This window comes from Curcuma longa, chromosome 11 (assembly GCF_044706935.1).
Source record: "Curcuma longa cultivar G26 ecotype Majalengka, Jawa Barat chromosome 11, ITB_CL_G26_1.1, whole genome shotgun sequence".
NCBI classification, from domain to species: domain Eukaryota; kingdom Viridiplantae; phylum Streptophyta; class Magnoliopsida; order Zingiberales; family Zingiberaceae; genus Curcuma; species Curcuma longa.
Window position 1 is genome coordinate 33,040,848 of NC_133871.1, and position 23,105 is coordinate 33,063,952.

A 23,105-nucleotide genomic window follows, 5' to 3' on the forward strand; every position below is an offset into this window, starting at 1 on the left:
AGTGCAATCCGGGACCTGGATTTGCACCCCCCCTCGCGCACTCACGCGTGAGAGAGAGCCTTCACAACATCAATGCTTGTGATACAATATAAACCAACCAAGTTGCCCTTCAACTCCCAATGTAGGGGACTAAAGTCCTCCATATGCCCTGACCAGTCAGACATTCGACGTGCGCAAGTCGCGCTCGCACGCAAGTTACCTGCAGGCAGTGCAATCCGGGCCCTGGATTTGCACCCCCTTGCGCACCCACGCGTGAGAGAGAGCCTCTCCCTTGCATTTGTTCATAACATCAATGCTTGTGATACAATATAAACCAACCAAGTTGCCTGAACTCCCAATGTGGAACTAAAGTGCTCCATATGAGGGAGACCTTCATCCTTCCATTTCATTGTTTTCATTCATATTTCCAACCGTAGATTGATATATCGGCTCTTTCTTGCCCACTCTAGTCGCAGTCAGGAACCCCGAGAAATTAAGAATCCTCTTCCTCCTCCATCAAGGAGGCATACGTACGGCTAATTCTCCAAGTTTCTTCCATGATCATCAACGATGATCATATAGTATGTAGTTATTTCGTTGCTGCCATATATACATGGTTTCGTTTATTTTATATATATTCTTGTGCCACCGAATTGATTCTATTTATTCCTTGTCTCATACGCAGGTCATCGACGTGAAATGAAACGATGCTTTCTACAGTTGTGGTTTCTGCATTCTTTATACCATTTTTTTTACAGTCTCTCATTTTTCAATGTTATTGTAATGGTATCATTGAATATAAATCAGTTTATTTTCACTTAATTTTTCAAGGACAAAAATCAAAAGGACATTTGAGTACTTGATTTGACTTTAACTATCCAAAATATTTTAATATTATATGATATCGATCATTCGATCATGTAAAAGTTAGATACTAACTTTTATATTTTTTATAAAAAAAATGATCGAATTCGCTATCCTACCCGCTCCACACGATTGACTTCACGTAGTTGACCACGACAAAAGAGAGTATTATCTCAGCTTCGCTGAAATTCGAACCCTTGTCCTTTTCTACAACTCTGCTCTATTATAATTAACTCAGCTATGCACCGGGGACTAACTTTTATATTTTTATATCATTCAAAATTAGCAATTAACTTTTACAATTATCTAGCATTTAGCTTCTACAACATATAGAAGCTAGCAATTAACGTCTATACATTGTAAAAATTAGTCGTTAGTTTTTACATTTGTGATTTTATATCATTTTGATTTAGCTTCTTTTGAGTGATAATCTGATTAAAATAATATTTCAATGAACAAAATAAATAAAGATTACATAACACTCATTACATTTTAAATAAATATTATTTGATCACGATCGACTGGGTAGAAATTATGTAGCTTAACAATGTGTAGAAGTGTAGAATCTAATTGCTAATTTTTACAATATATAGATTGTTAGTTTCTACAACGATGATTTTATATTATTTTGATTTTGCTTCTTTGAGTGATAATTGATTAAAATAACATTTCAATCAGTAAAACAAACGATATATATATATATATATATACTCATAATTTTATATACAAGTGTATAATGAGGAAAGAATCTATAATCATGATAACAGGGGGTTTATAGAAAATAAAAATCCAAAAAGGATGTAAATTTGATTGAATTCCACGTTCAATAAAGAAAGAACCTTCTTATATAGATATAAACTCAAAATTTAAGGATTATATTAAGATTACTTAGTTTTTTAAAACAATATTAATTAGGATTAGGTTATATTGAAAGCCTCAGTAATTTTTTTATTATAGGTTAATAAGATAATTTGTATAAGACACGAATAAAGTAATTCACGGGAAAGAAATAAAACAGTTATCCTAAAATTTTATATTTTTTTTATAATTTTTTTACCTTGCTTAAGTTTCTCTTTTAAAATTAAAAACATCCTCAAATCCTAAATTTCAACTTGATTTAAGTACTTAAAGAAATATATATATATATTTTATAATTATTAAGTAAAAGAATATAATTAAATAAAAGAGGTCTAGATAAACATTGAAAATGGCTTTTTAGATAATTATCCAAAGGAACAAAAATTTCTTTTTAGAAAAAAGAAAAACTTGAGCAAGGTAGAGTTAATTGGAAACTTTATATCGCTGTTTGTCAGATCCATCGACGTCATTTGACACTTCCATGGCGACCAATAAGGACTCACCACCTGGCCATGCTTATCCCGCTTGTTCCAGGACAACTTCCGCTGTGGAAATGACACGTGTAGTTCTCAAACAAACTTGAGTTCGCGTTACGGATAACCCAGCCAGCCGGGAGCTCCGATCGTGCGACGCCCACCGAAATTACCATCCTGCCACTGTTGACCGTCGCCGCCCGATCCCCATCGTAGGACCAGGATTTGCTCTTACGCCGGTCTCGGGCATAGCCCATCCAACGGCTGAGATGCTGGGACAAGTGGCCCAGATTTCTGTTTCTAGGTGCGGTCACGGGTAGATCTTCGCCGTCCTCGTGCACTCTCACGATCTCGAGGAATGCGTTGGCACGACAGCGCGGCCTGATCGGCGGGCTATTTCGGTCATTTCAGTACTTCGTTCACCTCGGCACTGACACTGAGACTGCGGACTTTGCTTCCAGGTAAGTGGGAAAAAGGGTTAATGACAGTAATGCCACTGGAAAGCGCAAAAGGCGTTGCACTTTTCGCGGGTCCCACCGGCTCCCCGGGTTTTTAATCCTATTCTGTGTTTGCCTCTCGTCATCTCTATCCCATTTCACTCAGTGAAGGGTATCGAATCTCCTCAAATCGATCGACCACCTACGCTAGGGTTTCTGTTCTAATTGGCACGGACTGAGGCGGAGACGGAGCTCGCGATTCGTGAAAGGGATTCGGTATTGGTAACGGCTCGATTATGGTTCTGTTTATCTGTTTTTTTTTGAGTGATTTCTAGTAGATTTCTGCTTCAGTGACGATTTTTGGCAGTGGTTTGCTGTTTGAGTAGGAAAGATTTGTTTCTGGCGTTCTCTTGTGAGTTTTGGTTGTTGACTCGCAAGTGGAAGGGAAGAACCAATGGAGAAATTAGAGTTGGTTTAGTTGTACATAGCCATCTGATCCTTAGCTTGTCGTTTGGTGTTCTCTGCTTGATTTTTCTTGACTGCCGGATTTCTATTTGGATTTGATGGGAACTTAGGTTGATATGATTATATCAAAAGAAAAGAGTTCTCTATGTGTTTTGTTGGCTTGAGATGAGATCGATAACCTATTTCAGTTTGGATGGTTTTGCTTATGATGTTCATCAAACTTTTTTACTGGACCACACTTTAGCCAATTGGTCGGAGTGGTTGGAAAGAAGTTTATTATTCGGAAAATAAAGAAGGTCTGTTATTGAAGATACGATTGCTAGTGGTTTGTGCTCGCGGTTGAAAACTGCTTGACCTTCCCCGCCTTTCCTCTCCTTTGTATTCCTTCTAGCTTCGCCAGTTGAAGTGAAAACTTTTCATCCAGAAACTTCAAAAAAATCTGAATTCATCATTACAAATTTATAATTCCTGATTTCTCCATGATATATTAATAATTAATTAACATAAAAGGCCATCCTGGACCATACCTTGGAGAGATTTTGTTGATTAAATCTAACTTTCTATGCGTCCTTTTTTATTTGATTAATTGTGGAAAGTAAAGGCCTCAGTTTCTCTTTTTTAAAGCATTTTTCTGACTTGGTGATGTCTTTGATGCTTATAAAGTTTCACAGTGAAGCATCAATCTTTGCTATTCTTACTGAATTCACTATACTTATCTGCTAAGCTATTTTCTTCCAGTGAAACAAGCATGCCCCTCCTTTGTGATTTCTGCTCAGAGCAACGACCTGTGGTCTACTGTAGGTCCGACAGAGCTTCCTTATGCTTGTCATGTGATCGTAATGTCCATTCTGCAAATGCTCTTTCTCGACGGCATTCACGTACACTCTTATGTGATCGGTGCATGACACAACCTGCTTCAGTTAGGTTCATTGAAGAAAATGCCTCCCTTTGCCAAAATTGTGATTGGAATGGTCATGATGGTTCAACATTGACTTCAGAACACCAGAGACAGACAATTAACTGCTACTCAGGTTGTCCATCAGCTGCAGAGTTTTCAAGAATTTGGTCTTTCTTTGAATATCCTCAAGTGAAAGAGCCTCCTTGTGAACAAGGATTGGTGACCATCAATGAGAACCATGTTAACAGTTGGTGGGGAACTCCAGAGAACAGTAGTACTGACAATATTGACAGCACTCGAAAGATGAATGAGCTGGGTGCAAATGACGAGACTAATCACTTGGCGGAATCCTTTTCAACAGAAGCAGTCAATGCCATGTCTTGCAGTGCTGAGGAACAAGCTGGCTCGATGGATTCTACAACACCCAAGGTGCGTTAGTATTTGAAAAAGTGCATTAAACACCTTCAGATACAAATTGTTGAGGAAACACTAAGCATTTGAGCTGCCACTTTATTGTACTACGTTTTATGGAATGCAAAAAAAATCCTATTCTTTTAAAAGTGGATCTTCTTCAAACTCAAAGTGGATATTTTTTTGAACCATACATATTGAAAGTTCTCTGTCTTTGCAAACTATGTAGAATAACAAGTTGTGAATTCCAAATAATTGCAGCCAGCTACTTATTTTATCCCATCATTGAACTTTATATAATGTTATATCATAAGTAATGTCAAAACCTCCTAGATCACTTAAATTGTTTTAAACAGTTTGTTTTAAAAATAACTCTCCATCTCTCACAGCTTTAACTCTAATACTAATCTATTCCTTTTTTTGGACATGTTCATATAATCTTAATCTGTTTCTTCTCATTTTCTCATTATTCTATAATCCTTACATACTATATGAAAAAAGAGTAAAGCAATTGTTATTTTGAACCCATTTGATAAATTGTACTTGATACCATTCTCATAGCATCAAAATTCACACATCTCATCTTTTCCTCCATTTTCTTTCTCGCTTCTTTTTCTATCCTTAACTTTTAAACTCTCTTCCTCTGATTCAACAGTATCAAATGGTTTTTTTTGTTAATAAATTTTTACCAAACTCCATAACGCAACTATCTCGTGATGATTTAGTGATCCATGTGCACTTTTCCCTTAAACTATTGAGGGGTTTATCTTATCTACTACTCAAAAGAAATAAAGAAAATGTGCAGGCACTCATTCTATAAACATCATAAGAATCTGTAGTGTATTTTATTCTCAAAAGAAACAATCATAGTTTTTTTTGCAAAGTTATTTTTGTTCTGCAATAATGAGTTGCTTTTTTGTTTTCAAAATCTCTTCTTCTGAGTCAAATTGATTTAAATTCAACTCATTTAATTTTTTGAGTTGGAGATTTGGTCAGGGGCTTGTTCCAATCTATGCTTGTTTATAAATACATTGAAATATGTTACTATTAATTAGTTTGAAGTATTTTTTTTAGTAAATAGCAATGTTGTTCAATTATAATGTATCTTGCTTTTACTATTATTTTTTAGTTTTAAGATTTCTTTCCCCCTTAGATTTTAAAATTTTTTTTTTCAAAGTATTTTCCAGACTCTACTAAGTATTTTTTTAATAAATAGTTTTACCCATTTATAGAAATTCTTAGGTCCACCTAATTACTTATTTCATATTAGTATTTCTAATTTAATTAAATATTAGTGTAAGGTGTAAGGGTACAGGGAGTCCAAAAATATAGTTGGTGTAATAAAAATAATTTAATTAATTTGAATATTAGTAATGATATTGCTTTGCATAAAGTCAATTAGGGATATGGTCCATGTAGCTTACCTCAAATACTTGGACAAACACAATTTGATGATGATGAATAACTTTCATTATATGGTTTCAAGTAATCTGGTTTGTATCCTAGAATTCTCATCTCTACTACACTAATTTTTTGTAAGCATGATTTTCTAACTCCTTAATATTTTGATCTGTAAAATATGGTTGGTTATACACTTTTACAATAAAAGGAAGATACTGATCACATAAAACACCAGTAGCTCCACTCAACTTAAACACATTCTTTGTCCTATTAATTGTATTTTCATCAATATCTCCTTCTAGGAAATCTATACAAAATAAAATTAGAGATTTTTTATTCATCCATATTAATGTTTGTTTAATTTTTTTAATAATGCTATTTATTTATTGAATTTTAGTTCTACTTAATTAAAAACCTTTATTATGTATTTTATTCATAGGAATACCATTTCTATCTCTTATGTATTTCTATGGAATCAACTTTCCTTAGTTTGGTAAACATCCTATTTCTTCTCTATCTCTTTCTACAAAGCATATCTTTTTTTTTTATTCTATTCAATTCTCCAAGAAATAGATATTATGAATAAGTAATGTGGATTTGCAAATCGGGTAGGTCAAATGGGTTAGGCTGGTCACCTGAGTGAGTTAAATGGCTCAGCCTTGAAAACTTGATGGACTGGGCAGGTTAAGCGGACTATGTGGGGTCAAGCAAATCAAATGAGTAAGGAAAACAAGATGGAACTAACAGTCTAGACGAGCTTGATAGGCCAAGTAAACCATTTTCTATTATTTATTGAAATATTTTTTCATCCTGAAAGCTTTTTCTTGTCTTTCACTTATATAACACTTTCCGAACATATTAATTTAAACAACCTATCTGTTTCAGGCCATAAATCAAACTAAGGAACTCAAATTCCTATTCCATTCCCTATCAATTTCATTCCATGAACCAAACCGTAGCACTAGTTTCTAAAATTTCTCATCATTATTCATTCTTCAATTATTTCTATTTACACTTTTATCAATTTGCCAAATACCGTCTTTAAGTAACATTCATGAAACAAGTTTCTCAATTGATTACCATCTAGTATAAATGTCAAAAATAGTGTCATTGAGTTTATCTTTGATATAAATTTATTATTATCATTGCAATTTTCTACATTCCTTATACCCGTGACATTAGTAATTATTACATGTTTATAATGTATCAATGTAACTATTAGATACATTTCTTCTGAAATCCACTGCAATATTTATATACAAACTATTATAAGCTTTATCTTAGTTAATATAACTCATTTTCTAATCCATCTTTTTTCAATTTTTTATCCATATGCTATCTTACTATCTTGTTAAGTACATGACATCTATAGATATGATCTTTTAGACATAAAACCAAGTTGTTTTTAGAAATTTTATTTGCTCTCTTAGTGATATCTCAATCATTCTTTCCCAAAAGTTTACTCGTTAACTTAATCTCTCTATAATTAGAAAAATATTAGTTTACATATTTATTCTTATTGATTAGTATAAAACAAATCATCTACCATTATGATCTCCTCTGCAATATACATTTTGAAGAACTTCTTGTTTATATCCTCTCATGCTATCTTGTCTGAATCTTTTTTCAATTTCTCTGTAAGATAGAAATTGCCATTTGTGTCCAAACCATTGTCGACTAGTTCCTAGTTAGAATTCTGCATTTACAATCACAAATGGGTGTTTCGAGAATGACAATGAATGATCTAATGAAGTCTACTACTTCCAAATGATTGTTTCAGAATGTTCTATCTGAATGCATATCAATTGTATGGAGCCAGTGTTCGACACAATTAATACAACTTTTCAGGAAAAAACTTATTTACCTTGGTAATTATGTGAGAATTTTGTGGAATTCTCCAGGGTTATTTCTGGGAATAGTTGGTACTGATCATTTTGTGGGTGCATAGGCTAATGAACTTCTTACTTTCGTGTTTACAGCTGTGTTGTCCTGGAGCTGATGATATTGAGTTCTGCAACGATTTCTATGATGGTTTCACTATGGAAGATGCAGACAATACATTTGCAAATTATGAGGAACTATTTAGTGCTTCTCATAAGCAAACTGGGGATCTTTTTGATGATGCTGGAATAGATAGTTTCTTTAGCATGAAGGAAAATTCTGCTACCGATTCCATTTGCAATGGTGACTTGGTAGTAGAGGTAAATCTTGTGGTGTTTTTCATGTTTCCACTCATCTCAAATGGCATTCATAAGAAATCTTCTATTTTGGATGGGACTGAACTTGAGCTATCCACTAGATTTCGTTGTTGGGTGCAAAACTATATTTTGAAATTTCATGATACAGCTTTAGCGAGGAAGAATATTTGAAATTTGTTTGCCTAGTAGAAAACAAAAGTTTTAATTTGTTTCAAAAATAAATGTCTCTGGTCGAGAAGAATGAAGCTTCTTCACAATTGACAGTATTCTAGGTCAGTAGTATTAGAAAACTTTATCCTCAAATTCTGACTTTAGATGGATTTCCTGATAGTGTATTTTAATTAGATAAGTCAATACTTTTAAAAAGAACTTAAATATAACTGATGATAGGTATCATAATATTCTTGTTAATCTTGCCAGTAAGGCTGAGTTTAGAGATGGAAAAATAGGAGGGGGAAAGAGATGTAGAGGGAAAGTAATACACATTTATTAATCCCCATGTGCAAACTTGTGAACCATGAACCGTTAACAGATCTTTTTATTTCTTTTGGTCAACCTCTTCAATAATTGTAAATTGTCAGTTGTAGCTGATGATTTGATCTGTCATTGCAGCATAAACTACTAAATTTAGCACCTGTCCCACTCAAACAATGAAGCAATACTGATATCCAATCATTATATTTGGAACAGGTTAAGCAAACAGCAGTAACATGCAGCAAAGCCATGTCTGCTGATCTGTTGATATCCAATCCTGGAGGAAATGCGGCTTCTAGTGAGGGATTACCAGTTCGGCAAGTTCAATCAGCTGTATCATTTTCCTTTTCTGGTGTAACCAGCGAAAACAATACTGGAGATTTTCAAGATTGTGGAATGTCAAGCATGCTTCTATTGGGTGAACCACCTTGGTGCCATAGTGGTCAAGGAAGCTCCTCAATACCTACATCTTGCAGGGAAACTGCTCTTATACGTTACAAGGAAAAGAAGAAACAACGGAAGTAAGTTCTGGCCTTGAGTCTTAATTTGTACCTAAATAGATTTATATTGACTGAGCAAACTATTCCTTTAACTATATGGCTGTTGTTACATGGTTCTAAACTAGCAGCAAGACCTAGGTTCGCAAACTTCTTTTGATGAGAGTGTCATCCTTAAGTCATTTTTTTTTTCACTCCGGTTCCTTTATCACAGATAGTGAAATTCTGTTTTGGAGATTTTTTATGCTTGAAAAATGCAGAAAAGTATTCTTCGTCTTTATTCCTGTCTTGATATCTGCTTATTGATTGCACAACAACTAGATTATTATATCAACATAAAATTATTTGATAAATCCTAAAAATTTGAAAGTCTAATCACATTATGCACACACAAACAGATCATATATTCAAGGATGATAATAAAACAGCAAATTTAAGGACTTAATAATAAAAGGAAAAAGTTCGAGCATGATCTTAACTTCTCCTTTATTAATCTTGTATTTTGTAGTTGAACGCCTACTATTTCATTTATATTTCAAACTTTAATTTCTTGTTGTTCTGCATCTGGTTGTTATAAATAAAAGGCATTCTATTTCCCATGGATCCATGCTGTATGGATCCATGCAATGTGCCCTAGCAACTTGTTCTGCTGCTGCTTTAAAGTTGAGACATTATGCATGGATTCCCATTCTCCCACAACCTAAAATATGGACTCCTCCATGGAACTAAAACATTCATTTAAACATTTAAATTATTTATTGTACTTGCTTAAATTTGTGATGTTCTTGTCCATCCGTGTTGAAGTGTGACGTTTGCATATACTGAATATCTTAGATCAACGATTTGATATGTATATTCCATCACAAGACTATGAAACTCTTGCTGACTTGAATGATATTAAGATGAGGAGAAATAGTAGTTGGACTAAATCCACTCAATGAAGTCTTCGCAGTTGATTACTGTTGTAGGAAAAAAAACATCTGCTCCGACTAGCCTCTACTTTGAACATCTGTGGAAACCGTCATTTGGGGTGGGCTTTATGGATCTTATACCATTGTTGAATACTATGCTAAAATACATTATTTTTAATAATATCCAAATCAATTAATTCATTTCTTATTGTAATAACTAAGGTTTCTTTCATTTCTTGTATCTTCCACTCATAGCGATTCTACACATCTAACTATTCTGTTGGCCCCCTTGTGCATATCTGTGTTATCTGAATTTATCTTCTCTCGTTTAATGATTTGTTGGAATTCTTTGATATCTTGACTCTTCATCTACTTGTTCCATAACTTTGTGGGATATAACTGGCACTCCAAGCGGGCATTCTACATCCATTGATCATGTGCAAATTTCTTTAGAAATAGCCATCTAGGATATTGAGATCCACATTCATGATGAAGGCTTCTACTCAACTTAAGAGTAACATAGAATTACACCGAATTGTTTATAATATATTAGTCTAATAAGCATGCATAATTCTGTTATTGTTCAAGAGATGTGCAAAGTACTGCTAACCAAGGATTTAAGGTTGAATCTGGATATAATATACATGGTCATGAGTCCATCTTGTATGATCAACAGGTTTGAGAAAACAATCAGATATGCATCACGGAAGGCTAGAGCAGATATAAGAAGGCGGGAGAAGGGACGTTTTGTCAAGGCAGGCGAAGCTTACGATTACGATCCACTCTCCCATACAAGAAGCTTCTGAGTACAGCAGTGTTTTGCTTATCAAGAGTCAATGTGTATTTCATATGCTTGGGAGACCGATAAAAACATGACATGGTTGAATTGGTCATTTATGAAGGATAAAACAGACGAGGAGTAGTAATTCGATTAAACTGGAGTGATCAAGCAAATTCTTCATCTTACAGATGCTTTGTTGATGAGAATTTTATGAATCAAGTCCTTCAAACTTTTTCTCTGCATTCTAGCTGGAGTACATATGTGCTACAATTTTGAAGAACAAGAGCTCTTGATCTGGCCATTCAGTCATGGAGTTCATTATCACTCATTCCGACATCAGTGTTGAATGACCTAGCTTTTTTGAGCCTGCTTTTAGGTTTGACTTGTATTTACATATAAGGTTATTATCCTTTTTGTTTTGTTCACGTGGAGTAATAATGAAGATAACACTTTGTATCTATTTGATCCGCCAAACATGTATATCTAACAAAAAAGCATGGCAGGGTTACTGCTGCTTGTTGTTTGTAAATACACACTTTTCCTAAATCATGGAAACCGTCAGTGTTGGATTTACTGCTTCAATCTCTGTTAATATGTCGTCTTCTCTTGTAGTTTTGACTATAATTTATTGGCTTGTCTATTTTTAGTAATTTAACTGCATGATTTAGCCTCTTTGTCAATTCCTCACAGAAGTCCACGTTCAAGATAGCCTGGTTCAACTATGGATCCAAGGCACACATGTGACTTTGACTTTTTTTTAATTATTATTCTTAAAAGGGAAGCTAGAAATTATCGAGATATATCAGAACATGGCACTTAGATAACGTAATCATTCATTCTATCTCCAGTCTAAATCTTTTGTACCCGGGGCATGGTGCCGTGGTAGGATATCCGGGTTGTCATTCAGCCACCCACAGTTCGATCCTCAACTACGGCGTATTTGTAGGAATTTTTCTTCAAATGGAGATTGCAATCAAAGAATGCTGACCATCTGGGTTGGCCGCTGCGTGCGCTTCTCGATTTACCTTGGTGGTTGGTGGGAAACTTCCGTGGGACCGGACCGATCACCTTCAGAGATTGAGTCAATACGACTGACTGAGATTATCAATTTTTTCCAGTCTAAATCTTGTATTAATCAGGTGCATTCTATCTCCGATCTAAATCTTGAATTAATAGGTGTATTATAGCAATTATAATTTTATAATTATTATAATTAAATTATCATAATTTTATAATAGTTATGATTTTCTAATTATTAAAATATAAGAAAAATTTTAGACAAAAATAAAAAACATCCTTTTTCACTAAAATTATTTGGGATGACTAAAAAAATTTTAAATGATATTTTTTTAGCACGAAACTTGACTGTTAAAGGTTCTATCATAATTAATTAAGTGTAAATTTTTGAATGATATATATTATTATTATGGGGTAAAACCTCTAACAGTTAAGTTTCAAATTTAAAAAATATCATTTAATGTATTTTTGAAGGCTCCAAATAATTTTAATTAAAAGTTACTTTTTTTTAACTTTTTCTTAATATTTTTTTTATGTTGTAATGGTTACAAATTTATAGTTCGTTACAATTATGTAGCAGTTCATTTATAGTAGTTATAAAATTGTAACTACTACATTATTATAATTATGATATCGTAGTTATTATAATGCGTCTCACTAGTTTAAAATTTAGATGAGAGATAAATAGTACTGAATGATAGTTGTATCATTTTACATAAAGTGAGATGTCTTTTTTAATAAAAATTAATATCAGATGTATTGTTGATGATTTGGTAAAAAAAAATATTTTTTTAACTTTTGCCCATAAAAAATAAGCACAAACTTAATTGTCATTCGATGTAAATTCAAGGGTTCAAAATGAGAAACATCGAGTAGTTAATGTGCTAGGATGGGATATCTTTTTTTAAATTTATCTTATAGACCCTGTAGAAAGTAGAAAGTAGGATGGATCAAAATGGAATATATATATATTTTCTCATTTTCAATTTTTTTTTTGCATGTGAGGTGGATTTATAATGTATTCACTAGATTAGATCGGATCACGAACCGAGTTCAAATTATATTCGGTTGAAATCAAAACTAAATTGATGAATTGATTACTCATCTTCTCTGAAAAAAAAAAAAAGAAATTTATCATTTTAGCGATTTTATATAGTCAATTTCATAATTATATATATAAATAGATAAATTAAAAAAATTACAGTTAATTACGATGAAAAAAAAATACTGATGAACCGATTACTCGTCGATCTAACCCGTAATAGGTCCGGTCCGTACATGCGATAAATCACGCAGGGTCGAGCCGGGCGGGCCAGACCTGGCCCGGCCGACACCTCTAGTGTTCGTCTTAAACCCTGGTTTTGGTGCTATTTATTCCCGGCTCCGTCTCTCGGCCACCTCTGCTTCTCGGTCTTTCCCTCTCCCGCCTTTGGTTTCGACGCCGTCATCCAAACCGGCGATAACCGCCACAGCCGCTGCCTGCGCGCCTTCGTACGCCTCTCGGCCTCTCCGTCTCCCTCCTCCCATCCCTCGTTCTCGCACGCGGTCGCACGCCGTCATCTTCACTGGCGAGAACGCCCGAAGCCGCAGCCTGAATACTTTTCTCTCCCTCTCTCGTCTTTCACCTTTCATCCTTCTTCCCTTCGTCGCAGGCCCGCGCAGACTCTCCGCTAATGTCTCCAATGTCGCAGAACTCTAATACGAAGAAGAAGTTGAACCGGAATATTCCAAGAAAGGAGGATGTTCATGCGGCCTCCAAAGAGATTGAATCTCTCGAATTCGATCCAGGCTCCGAGGAGGAGGAGGATGACCGCAGCCAGTTCTCCGACACGGAAGACGAGCTATCCTCTTCAGGCGCATCTTCCGACGGAGAACCCCTTGCGGACGATTTCCTTGGCGGCAGTGATGATAGTGGTAATTGGGGCCGATTTAGGTTTGTTAATTTTGTCGGTTTTATTTGTAATGTGCGTGATGTTTTTGATGGTTGGTTTCAGGTGAAGTGGAAGAGCTGGGGTCAGATTCTGATGTATCTGATCTGGAGGCAAAATCAAGAGCCATAGACGAGGCAAAAGCGAAGGCGGAGGAGGAAGCGCAAGAGGAGTTGCAGCTTAATATAAAGGGGGAATCTGATGAGTTCAGATTGCCAACGAAAGAGGTTTGTTTTTGCCTCTACTGATTTTTTTTTTCATTCTGTAACTTCTGCCTTAATATATCACAAAAGGTTCACTTTTTGTACTGAGATATGAGTGATGATACAGGAACTTGAAGAAGAAGCTCAGCAACCGCCCAATCTTCAGAACATTCATAGGAGGATCAATGAAAGTGAGTAGGACTATCTCCCTGATAACTGAAGTCCTTGCAACTTTTTTTCATTGTAATATATTAAAAAAATGCAATTTGAATTTTCATATTTGGTGTTTAATTGGTACTATTGATGCCTTTGATGCTTTTGCCAGTTGTTCGCATACTATCTAATTTCAAAAGTCTGAGGCAAGAGGGTGCATCAAGGAAGGACTATATCAATCAGCTTAAAACAGACATAATGTCTTATTATGGCTACAATGAATTTCTTCTTGAAACTTTCATGGAGGTGCTGATGATTGTTGCCATGTATTGTTGTCATTTACTACATTCCACATTATTGATTTCTCATCTCTTTTGCTTGCCTATTTTTCTCAATGTAGATATTCCCAACTGTTGAACTCATTGAGCTACTTGAGGCTTTTGAAAAGGGCCGACCAGAATGTCTGCGCACAAATACTTTAAAGGTCGCCAGAATCTAGTGCTATTGGTTTCTTTCTCAACAATGTGGCATCCCACGATGGTTAATTGCATGATGAAATGATGCTTTTATAACTGGTTTTCTTGTAATGTTATCCATTCCTTTATGCTTCTAATTTTTTAGTTGATAGACTCGTAGGCGTGATCTTGCTGGTGTTCTAATAAACAGAGGAGTGAATTTGGATCCAATAGGCAAATGGTCAAAGGTAACATCAGTGTCACGGTTCTTAGATGTTCTCTATATATTCCCTCTTGTAGAACCTTGGAGAGTAATGTGTGATATACTATCACAGGTGGGTTTAGTTATTTATGATTCTCAAGTTCCAATTGGTGCAACTCCTGAGTATTTGGCAGGACACTACATGGTGTGCATTTTGTGACACAATATTTCCTTGGCAATCAATTAATTTGTCTTATTTGTTTTCTTCATACTTCAATCTAACATTTCTTTTTCTTCTTTTTAGAAACAAGCTGCAAGTTCATTTTTACCAGTGATGGCTCTAGCCCCGCAAGAAAAGGAGCGAATAGTTGACATGGCGTAAGTAACTTTTAATATATCCTCCAGGAGCTTCTATTATTTCTCTCTCTTTAGATTGGCAGATGCATTAAATGAGTATCATTCATCAATAGCATCAACCTATGCGGCAAAGGCGGACAGTGGTCTTCGGATCATTCATAGAATGTTCAGGTGAGGTCGATCAGGCTAGCTCTCGGGAGGTTCAGACGCCTACGGTGCGGAGACTCTTTTCCGTTCAAGAAGACAAGTAGATTAATACCGATAGAGAAGAGAAGGAGACGGGGATGAGACTGACCGATAGGGAGGCGCGTGGGGAGGCATGTAAGTATAGAGGACGAGTGCAAGGACGGAATGGACCTATTCATAAGTAGGAGTGGCCAACTCATGAAGGAGGGCTTTCTCGGAAGTAGGAAGTCGGGGTGGAGTAATGGCTCAACTCATCAGGCTCATGACCTTCAGACTGTAGGAGCGAACGGGCCCGCGCGGAGCGCTAAAGGCAAGCCCAGATTGCGCGCACCTGGTGGAAGGCCGAGATTGCGCTAGCGCTTAACTCGGCGGGCGGGCAGCCACTCTCCTGGCGACAGCGCGATCTTTGCAACCAAACGCCTGTTCCTGCCTTGAAGACGGTAGGCTCATCAGTTCAGGTTTAGTAGGCTCTTCCGAACCCTCTTCTTTCTTTGATTCTCTTCTAGCTTGACTATAAGTATATATAGTGTTACCCTATTCTATGTAGGCCCCGTCTACACGTCGCTGCTACGCTCCTTATCAGTCGCCCCTTGTATTTGTTTTGTTCTTTGTTTTTTCATTGTTTTTGTTGTTACTGTTGTCAATTTTGATTAGTCAACTATTCTCTTCTCCGAGCTTCGTGAGGGCTCTTCGCGTATAAGGAAGGTGCTCATGGCAGTACGAGATAGGAGGCGAGGTGCGAACGAAGCAGGCAACCTTAGGATAGAACGAAGGGCAAAGTCAAGCTAAGCGCGATCAAAGCAACCAAGGCCCGCCCGGTCCCAGCCTATAGATAGAACTACACTACCGGTCCCTTCCTATGCGATGGAATTCCACTACCGGTACCAGCCTAAAGAAAGTTGGGGACAGTCAAGCACGGGGAGGACGAGCGCTAATAAAATAGATCCGAAGATGCGGACAATTTATATTTATTTTAGGCCCAGATCCAAAGAAAGAGCATCCAGATGTGACAAGACCGCACGGCAGAGAGCTTCAGCCCAGCCCACGTCTCGGATCTACTCATCATGGGAAATTAAATATTAAAGGGTGGGGTGCCCTGGTCTAATCACTCGTCCTTCTGTCTGAGGAGCTAGCTAGTTGACCGGGTAAGGTGCGCAAGTCAAAGTTAAGAGAGCTGACACCTATAACCGAGCATGGACTGAAAGGATAGGAGAGGGGGGAGAGGAGAGTCTTTCCCGCACGATAGGGAGAGAGGAGAATAAATGAATAAGATCTTAAATGAATAAGATCATAAAGCGAAGTCGAGAATATGTATAGTGAGAGACCGAGAATAATAGGGGCGGGCTACAGAACCGAATGAATAGTGGACTACGTTCGATTCGGGGTCAAGTTCGTTAGGGAGCGACACTTGGCTCATGAAAGGACAGTTCGTGTTCGCCTTCCTTTCATTCTCAACATTCCAAGATGCCAGCAGACTCGAGGAGCGATTCCAAGCTCCTTTTCTCTTTAACTTCTGGTACTTCTGTCCACGATAATTCTGGTACTGATCTTCTCGAGAAAGCATCACATTCAAAGTGAGACTGAGATGACTTGAGCTATTGTAAAGTCCTCGCATCTACTATTGCACGTCACGTACACTTGCCGTCTAGTCCTGCAGCTGCCACAATATCCCTTTCTTATAAGAGCAATGCTCTTCCTCGCAGAAGCTCGCCAATCCGATCTTCTTTTAGCTAAGCCAATCCGATCTTCGTAGTGCTGAGCTGGGCCATCCAACTTCGCGCTAATACGATCCACCTTCGCACTATAATATAAGAAAAGGATTAGGATCTGCAATAGTCGCTTCTTGTGATTGACATCAATTCCTAAGCTAAGAGGGAGAGAGAGAGCGGACGGGCGAGCGAGAAAGGCACCGAACTCTCTTTATAGATGATAAGTTCTCAGTTCGTGTTCATGTCAGGTCGTAGCAATAAAGGAATAGTTGTTGGGCTCGCTAATTTCTTCTGTCTGAATGGAAGTCGTTAGTGAGGTCCCGTAGCTGTTCCGTTCATTGGGAGGTAGTGGTCCGTTCATGTGTCTGATTCAGAGGTAGTTGGTCCGTTCCTATTAGTAGTCCGGTCTTCAAGTAGGCTCGGGCCCTCTTCCGAGCTCATGTCATGAAGCAGAGCGGAGCGACTCTACTACTGAACGAATAGTGAACGAGTGCCTGGGTTAGAAAGCACTGAATGAAGGAGAGGAGCGAGATGCAAGTCGGACCAGCCAGAGTGGGTGGCGTGAGATACTGGAATAAGGTGGGGAGAAAAGAAGCAAATGGAACGACAGGCGCGGAGCGGAAGGGAAAAGGGAGGGCAAGCCCTAAGATAATATAAAGAAGAGGTACGAGTGATAACGACGTGGGCTCGCAACTATACTGGTAATAATTTAGGGCAGACTATAATAAATTCCCGAAGGAGATAAATAGCCCCAAAGGCCCTGCATTCATAATATAAGTTCTAATCCGCCTGTATATAATATAAGTTCCTCTGCTACCCCTGTATATATATTGGGCAGATAAATAGCCTTTGGGGCTATTTACGACTAAGGCCCTAAAATCAAGTAAAGGAGATAAATAGCCCCTTTGGCCCTACATTCATAATATTAAGTTCTAATCCGCCTGTATATAATATAAGTTCCTCTGCTACGCAGAGCAGATAAATAGCCAAAGGGGCTATTTACGACTAAGCCTGTATATAATATAAGTTCAAATATATATACAGGGCAAATGTAGTGTAAACCTTTGCTATGTTAGAACTATACTATAAAGTGTTTGGGGCAAAGTCTAGAGGACATCAAATTAAATTAAAGACTGTTAAGGGGATGGGTCTGAATCTCAAGTCAGTCCGAGAGCCGACAGCGACCATAAGCTGAGAGTATGAAAGAGCTCCAAAGTCTGGGCGCGAGTGAAGCGAATTAAAGAGCTCGTAAGCTACTGACTAAGCGACCGATAGGTATATATAGAGAGAGAGGAGTGAATAAGAGTTCCAAGTGTAGTATTTGACACGCGAAAGCGCATGCGAGAGGGAAGAGTCAATGGAGGTTGGTAGCAAACACCCCCAAGGGGTTCCCTAGGGAGAGAAATTCCCATACTTCTAGGCCAGCGTAGACGAGCGGGGAAAGTTAGACCATCCCACTGGAGGGGAGGAGGATTCCAAAGAAAGAGAGTTCCGGCTATGCCAACGAAAGGAGATAGCAGCGGTGTGATCTCGACATGCGATCCTCTTCAATCATTCGATTAGTCAGGTGCGGAGCGCAGAGGGCTTAGGATCAGCTTCACGCTACTATAGTTGAGCATATATGAGTTCATTTCATTCAGAAGGAGGTCTCAGTCGAAAGGTGCAACACGGGAAAGGCCGCTCGTGAGAAGAAGCCGTTAACCAGATCCAGAGTCCAATTCCAGTTAGGCGGCCCGGCTCAGAGAACCGGGGTGTGGGGCACGGCAAGCGCATAAGTAAAGAATCAAGAGAGAGCATAGGTACGAGGAAAGGACGTGAAGCAATGGAGCGAGCGATAGCGACACGAGATAGAGGCTCGAACAAGAGTCAAGCTCATAGTCAGACGCTATAGTTCCAACGTATGCGACTACTGAGAGAGCTCCGTCAGACAGAGGACCAGGTCAGAGCAGACGGGACAGTTTGCCAACTCCGGGTCAGGGGAGAGAGGGAATATGAAAGTGGGTCTCGGACTTCGAGTTCATGGTGGAAAGGAAGGTAATCTCTGTCCCTGCTCTATAGAATGCGAGATGGGCCCTTAGTGGCTGTCGACGAGGGGCGAACGCGAAGTCGAGAAATTACTTTATATAGGGCGGACAATTTATATTTATTTTAGGCGAAGCGAGCGAGAAGTCCAGGATTAGCAGTCCGCCCTTATAAAGTAATTTGCAAAGGAGAAGTTAAGTACTTTCTTAAGTATCGGATCGAGGTTCTATTCATCTTTCTTATTGATTTATACTTTCCTTCTTTATTTCTTCAATTCATTGTGGGTTCTTGAGATTTTTCTCTTTGGGTTCACATCACCATGTCATGATTTAGCACCTAACAATGAATTCAGCAATTGAATTCAAGTGGTCGAGGATGCATGGTGAAGATGGTGAGTCCTCAATCTTCACTCACCATGCGCTGTGATGGATAGCAATTGAATTCTTGAACTTGACGAGTAAATTGCAAGTTGCACAGGCACAGGCACATCCAAAGACTTCCAGTTAGGTCCTTTGAGAGATAATTAATCAAGAGCTAGCAAATTCCCATTATAGTTAGTCAAAGATTCATCATTGCACAATTTGCTAACTGTAGGATTCATAAAGCTCCTAGCTCCTTGACATTTTTGGTGCATGTCACACTTTCTTGTAGCTACAAACATAAAGAGTTAAGATGATCATATTTCTACTCACCTAATTTGCTGACTAGTTAGTTTAGTTTTTGCACACAAATAATTTCAAGTTTCAATAATTATGTTACGTACGTCTGTTGAGAGTCGATCAATACGAAAACATGACAACTACTGTTGGCAATCACTACAACTGCAGTGCAATTTCCCAATGCAGCATATATAGTTGTGTCCAAATGAGAAAGAGCCATTGGTTCTTAGCATTAACGAAGAACATCAAAAGATTAAAAAATTTGTGACCTACAAAAGGCTATTCATAGTAATCATCTTTTCGACAACAAACACAAATAAGAATCGTAAGACATCGGAGATATTGAAAGTGCTTAATATGTGATTTATTCATATAATCGTTCATATATTATTAATGAATTGATTTGTTCATACAATTATTCATATATTATTAATGCAACAACATTGGTATCAGAACAAACTTTGGAATTTTTTTCATTTCTGTTAGTTCTTCTAGAATATGAATTTTGGATTGGATTCTACATTTACATGTAGTGATTCTATAATTTTTCTAACATTAAATGGTCTTCTTCATGTTCAGATTCTACAAATAAATGCAATGGTTCTACATAATAATGGTTTGTTAGTTGGGAACTCTTTGATTTAGACTATGTGTTAGATATCTGATCACATATATGGTCTTTGAAGTTAGCGTGTTGTATATATGATGATGAATAGTATAGTATTCCTCATAATGAAATGTTACACTTGCTCTAAAATGCAAACGGTAATTAGAGCATGCATGGTCTACTTCATTAAGGCACCTTATGTGTTTATGTGTGCATACATGGTTGAATAATTCATGTTCAAATTTCATGCTACATAACAATGAATGCATGCATGTTCAAGTAATAAAAGTGAATGGATGAGTTTCCATGGATGTCTTACTTGAAGGGATGAGTTACATTCAAGTATAAATAAATTCATCCCGATTGGATTGCCTTACAGTCAACCCCTACCTGATCAGATATTATTCATGCATTTTCTTGATGGGCTCTCAAGTATTGCCTATGTATTATGATACTATCGACGCATTGGATAGTTTGATATTAGTATACTGATGTGATGAGTATGTGTAATGTGGGTGTGATATGTCATGGGTAATGTGGCCTTGATGATATTCAACCGACTCGTGCATTACCTGTGTGAGTGCATGATGGCGCTTTGGAGGAGTCAGTCACACACACTCAAAACCACTCCGACTTTAGAGTCAACTAAGTCACACTCAGACTTGATTAGAATAACTCGGACTTGGATTCCCAAATAGGTTTCAACATGCCGAGTGAGTATTCAAAGTGCCGAGTGTGTGTAAGAAAATAACTCAGAATCGATTGACTCCAGTTTGGTGAGTGGGGGCATTGGCCGAATCATCCATGATGTACCTATTCGGATTCATCTTTGACTTGAGGAATCTATCGTGATCGAACTAGAGCTGACAAGCATAGTGGCACTTGAGGTGCTCGGGTTGAGTAGGTTATGCACTCAAATTCATACAAACTGCTTAGAATTAGGCTTTTGGAGTCAATAGATGACTAGAGCTCCTAAAATCAAGAAAATTTATTTTTCTTGATTGTTTATTTGTGTTCTTAGTATGTTAGTTATATGCTTATTTTGAATTGGAATAATCTAATTTTATTACCGGTTAGTTGGTTTTATACTGACTGTATTAATTTTAATTTCAAATGACACCGACAATATACACTATAACTCATCGTGATGTATTATGAAACAAGTTGAGGGAGGATACCGAGGAGATAGTATATGATTCTTCTTATAGAGTTAGAGTAATATGATCCCTCTAATGGAGTCAGAGGCCACATTGGGAGACTTGATAAATTATTATGGAGACTCGAGCAACAGAATTTTCCTATCCTGGATAATTATAGGATCTGGGCGCTGGTTCGATCGCTACTGAAACACCTCAATGAAGTAACACACCATATATAGGGTGCTATGAAGGACACATCACATATGTGGAGATAAAAAAAAGTTATTTCATCGTTTAGTCTATGTGGATAGTTATGGACCACCTCCCCGAGAGGATCTTGAAGAGATTGAGGTGGATCCAGAAGAGAATCCAAATGTGGATTCAAAGAATCAAGAAGTTGATCTACCTAAGATTGCCCTAGCTGAGCCGAGAAAGATAAGAATTATGTTGTTAACTACTACGCTAGTATCTATCATAATGGGAGCAGTAGTGACCTATCTAGTTTCTTAGAGTTATTTATGGTTTTATGTTATATGTTAACACAGTATGCGACTATGAAAAAGCATATGTGTGTTGATAAACTTATAAAAAGAGTGTTATGCATTAACAGTCTTAAATTTAATGATGAGTTTATTTAGTTCATTTAATGATGATGTGTTCATTTTATGATTAGTTCATTTGATGAGATATGTGTAATATAATTGATTAATATTAGTTAGATTGGACCATACAAATGATAAGCGGAAATATAGTTATCACTTGATGTTATATACTAACTCAAATTACATTGAGTCAATAAAAAAATTACATATATATGATTTACACTGAATAACTAAATATGTGTTTATTTATAGTAGATTATGGCTACTAAAAACATCATAGCTGAACTTAATAAAGGAGAAAAAATAAATCAGAATAATTATAAAATATGACATTTCAATATACGATATGTTCTTGAGAAACAAGAAGTTTTGGAGACTGTCAATTAGGTTATGGAAGAATCTATTGATGGTCCAACACCACAACACAGATGTGATATCGATGTCTATAAGGCATGAAAGAAAAAGAACTCTACTACTAAGGTATATTAATTAGTTCAATGGTAGATGGCCTAGTTAATGAGTATGTGTTATTATCCTCATGCTATCTGGGTTGCCATTAGAGAAAAGTATAGTGGAGTAAGTCTTAGTAAGCTTCATCTGCTGACAATTAAGTTTGACAGTTACAAAAAGTGTTGAATGTCTCCATGGCCTAACATCTGAGGGTAATAATTAATATAATTTGGGAGCTAAAGACTGCTGGTCATGAGTTAACTAATGAACAACAGGTTCAGGCACACACAGTGAAAGTATCAAGACTTTTGTTGATGTCTCACGCTATGTTGAACTGAAGGAGAAGAGAATTGAATTCACAAAGATTTCTGGACAAGCTTTTGTAGCTGAAGGTTTTGTTAGAACATCTGGATTTAAGAATAAGAAGAAATGATTCAAAAAGGGAAAGAAAAAAAGAAGTTGATGTTGTTGTTGTTGTTGCTAGGTTAAGCTCAAATAAGAAGCAATTCAAAGGGAATACATAGAAAGAAACCTACAAGCAAATTAATATGCTTTAATTGTGGCAAAAAGGGTCACTTCGCTCGAGAATATACTATTCAAAAAAGGTATATCCATCTTTATCTTCCATTCATGAGCATTATGTTGCTAGTACAGTATTGTTAACTGATTTTTATCATTTGTGGATTATAGATTCGAGAGTTACATTTGTAAGGAGTACTGTCAGGTACAAACTAACAACAAATGGATATATATATATAAGAAATAATGC

General features: G+C 36.9%; 2 protein-coding genes across 2 annotated transcripts in view; both read left to right on the forward strand.

Annotated features, from left to right (window-relative positions):
- Window positions 1-3,824: 3,824 nt before the first annotated feature.
- On the forward strand, window positions 3,825-11,225 carry LOC141839876 (zinc finger protein CONSTANS-LIKE 10-like). Its single transcript, XM_074727726.1, has 4 exons — window positions 3,825-4,403; window positions 7,766-7,987; window positions 8,675-8,979; window positions 10,543-11,225. The coding sequence occupies exons 1-4, from the start codon at window positions 3,825-3,827 to the stop codon at window positions 10,670-10,672; spliced, it is 1,236 nt and encodes a 411-aa protein (XP_074583827.1). The 3' UTR covers window positions 10,673-11,225.
- A 1,874-nt stretch (window positions 11,226-13,099) lies between these two features.
- The window catches only part of LOC141837602 (26S rRNA (cytosine-C(5))-methyltransferase NOP2B-like), a 13,559-nt gene continuing 3,553 nt past the window's right edge, over window positions 13,100-23,105 (forward strand). The window contains exons 1-10 of the mRNA XM_074724980.1: window positions 13,100-13,155; window positions 13,317-13,578; window positions 13,659-13,819; window positions 13,923-13,986; window positions 14,121-14,254; window positions 14,349-14,432; window positions 14,577-14,651; window positions 14,739-14,810; window positions 14,910-14,983; window positions 23,027-23,060. Coding sequence (XP_074581081.1) covers window positions 13,338-13,578; window positions 13,659-13,819; window positions 13,923-13,986; window positions 14,121-14,254; window positions 14,349-14,432; window positions 14,577-14,651; window positions 14,739-14,810; window positions 14,910-14,983; window positions 23,027-23,060 — 939 coding nt within the window. The 5' untranslated portion in view covers window positions 13,100-13,155; window positions 13,317-13,337. The remainder of the gene's footprint in view (window positions 13,156-13,316; window positions 13,579-13,658; window positions 13,820-13,922; window positions 13,987-14,120; window positions 14,255-14,348; window positions 14,433-14,576; window positions 14,652-14,738; window positions 14,811-14,909; window positions 14,984-23,026; window positions 23,061-23,105) is intronic.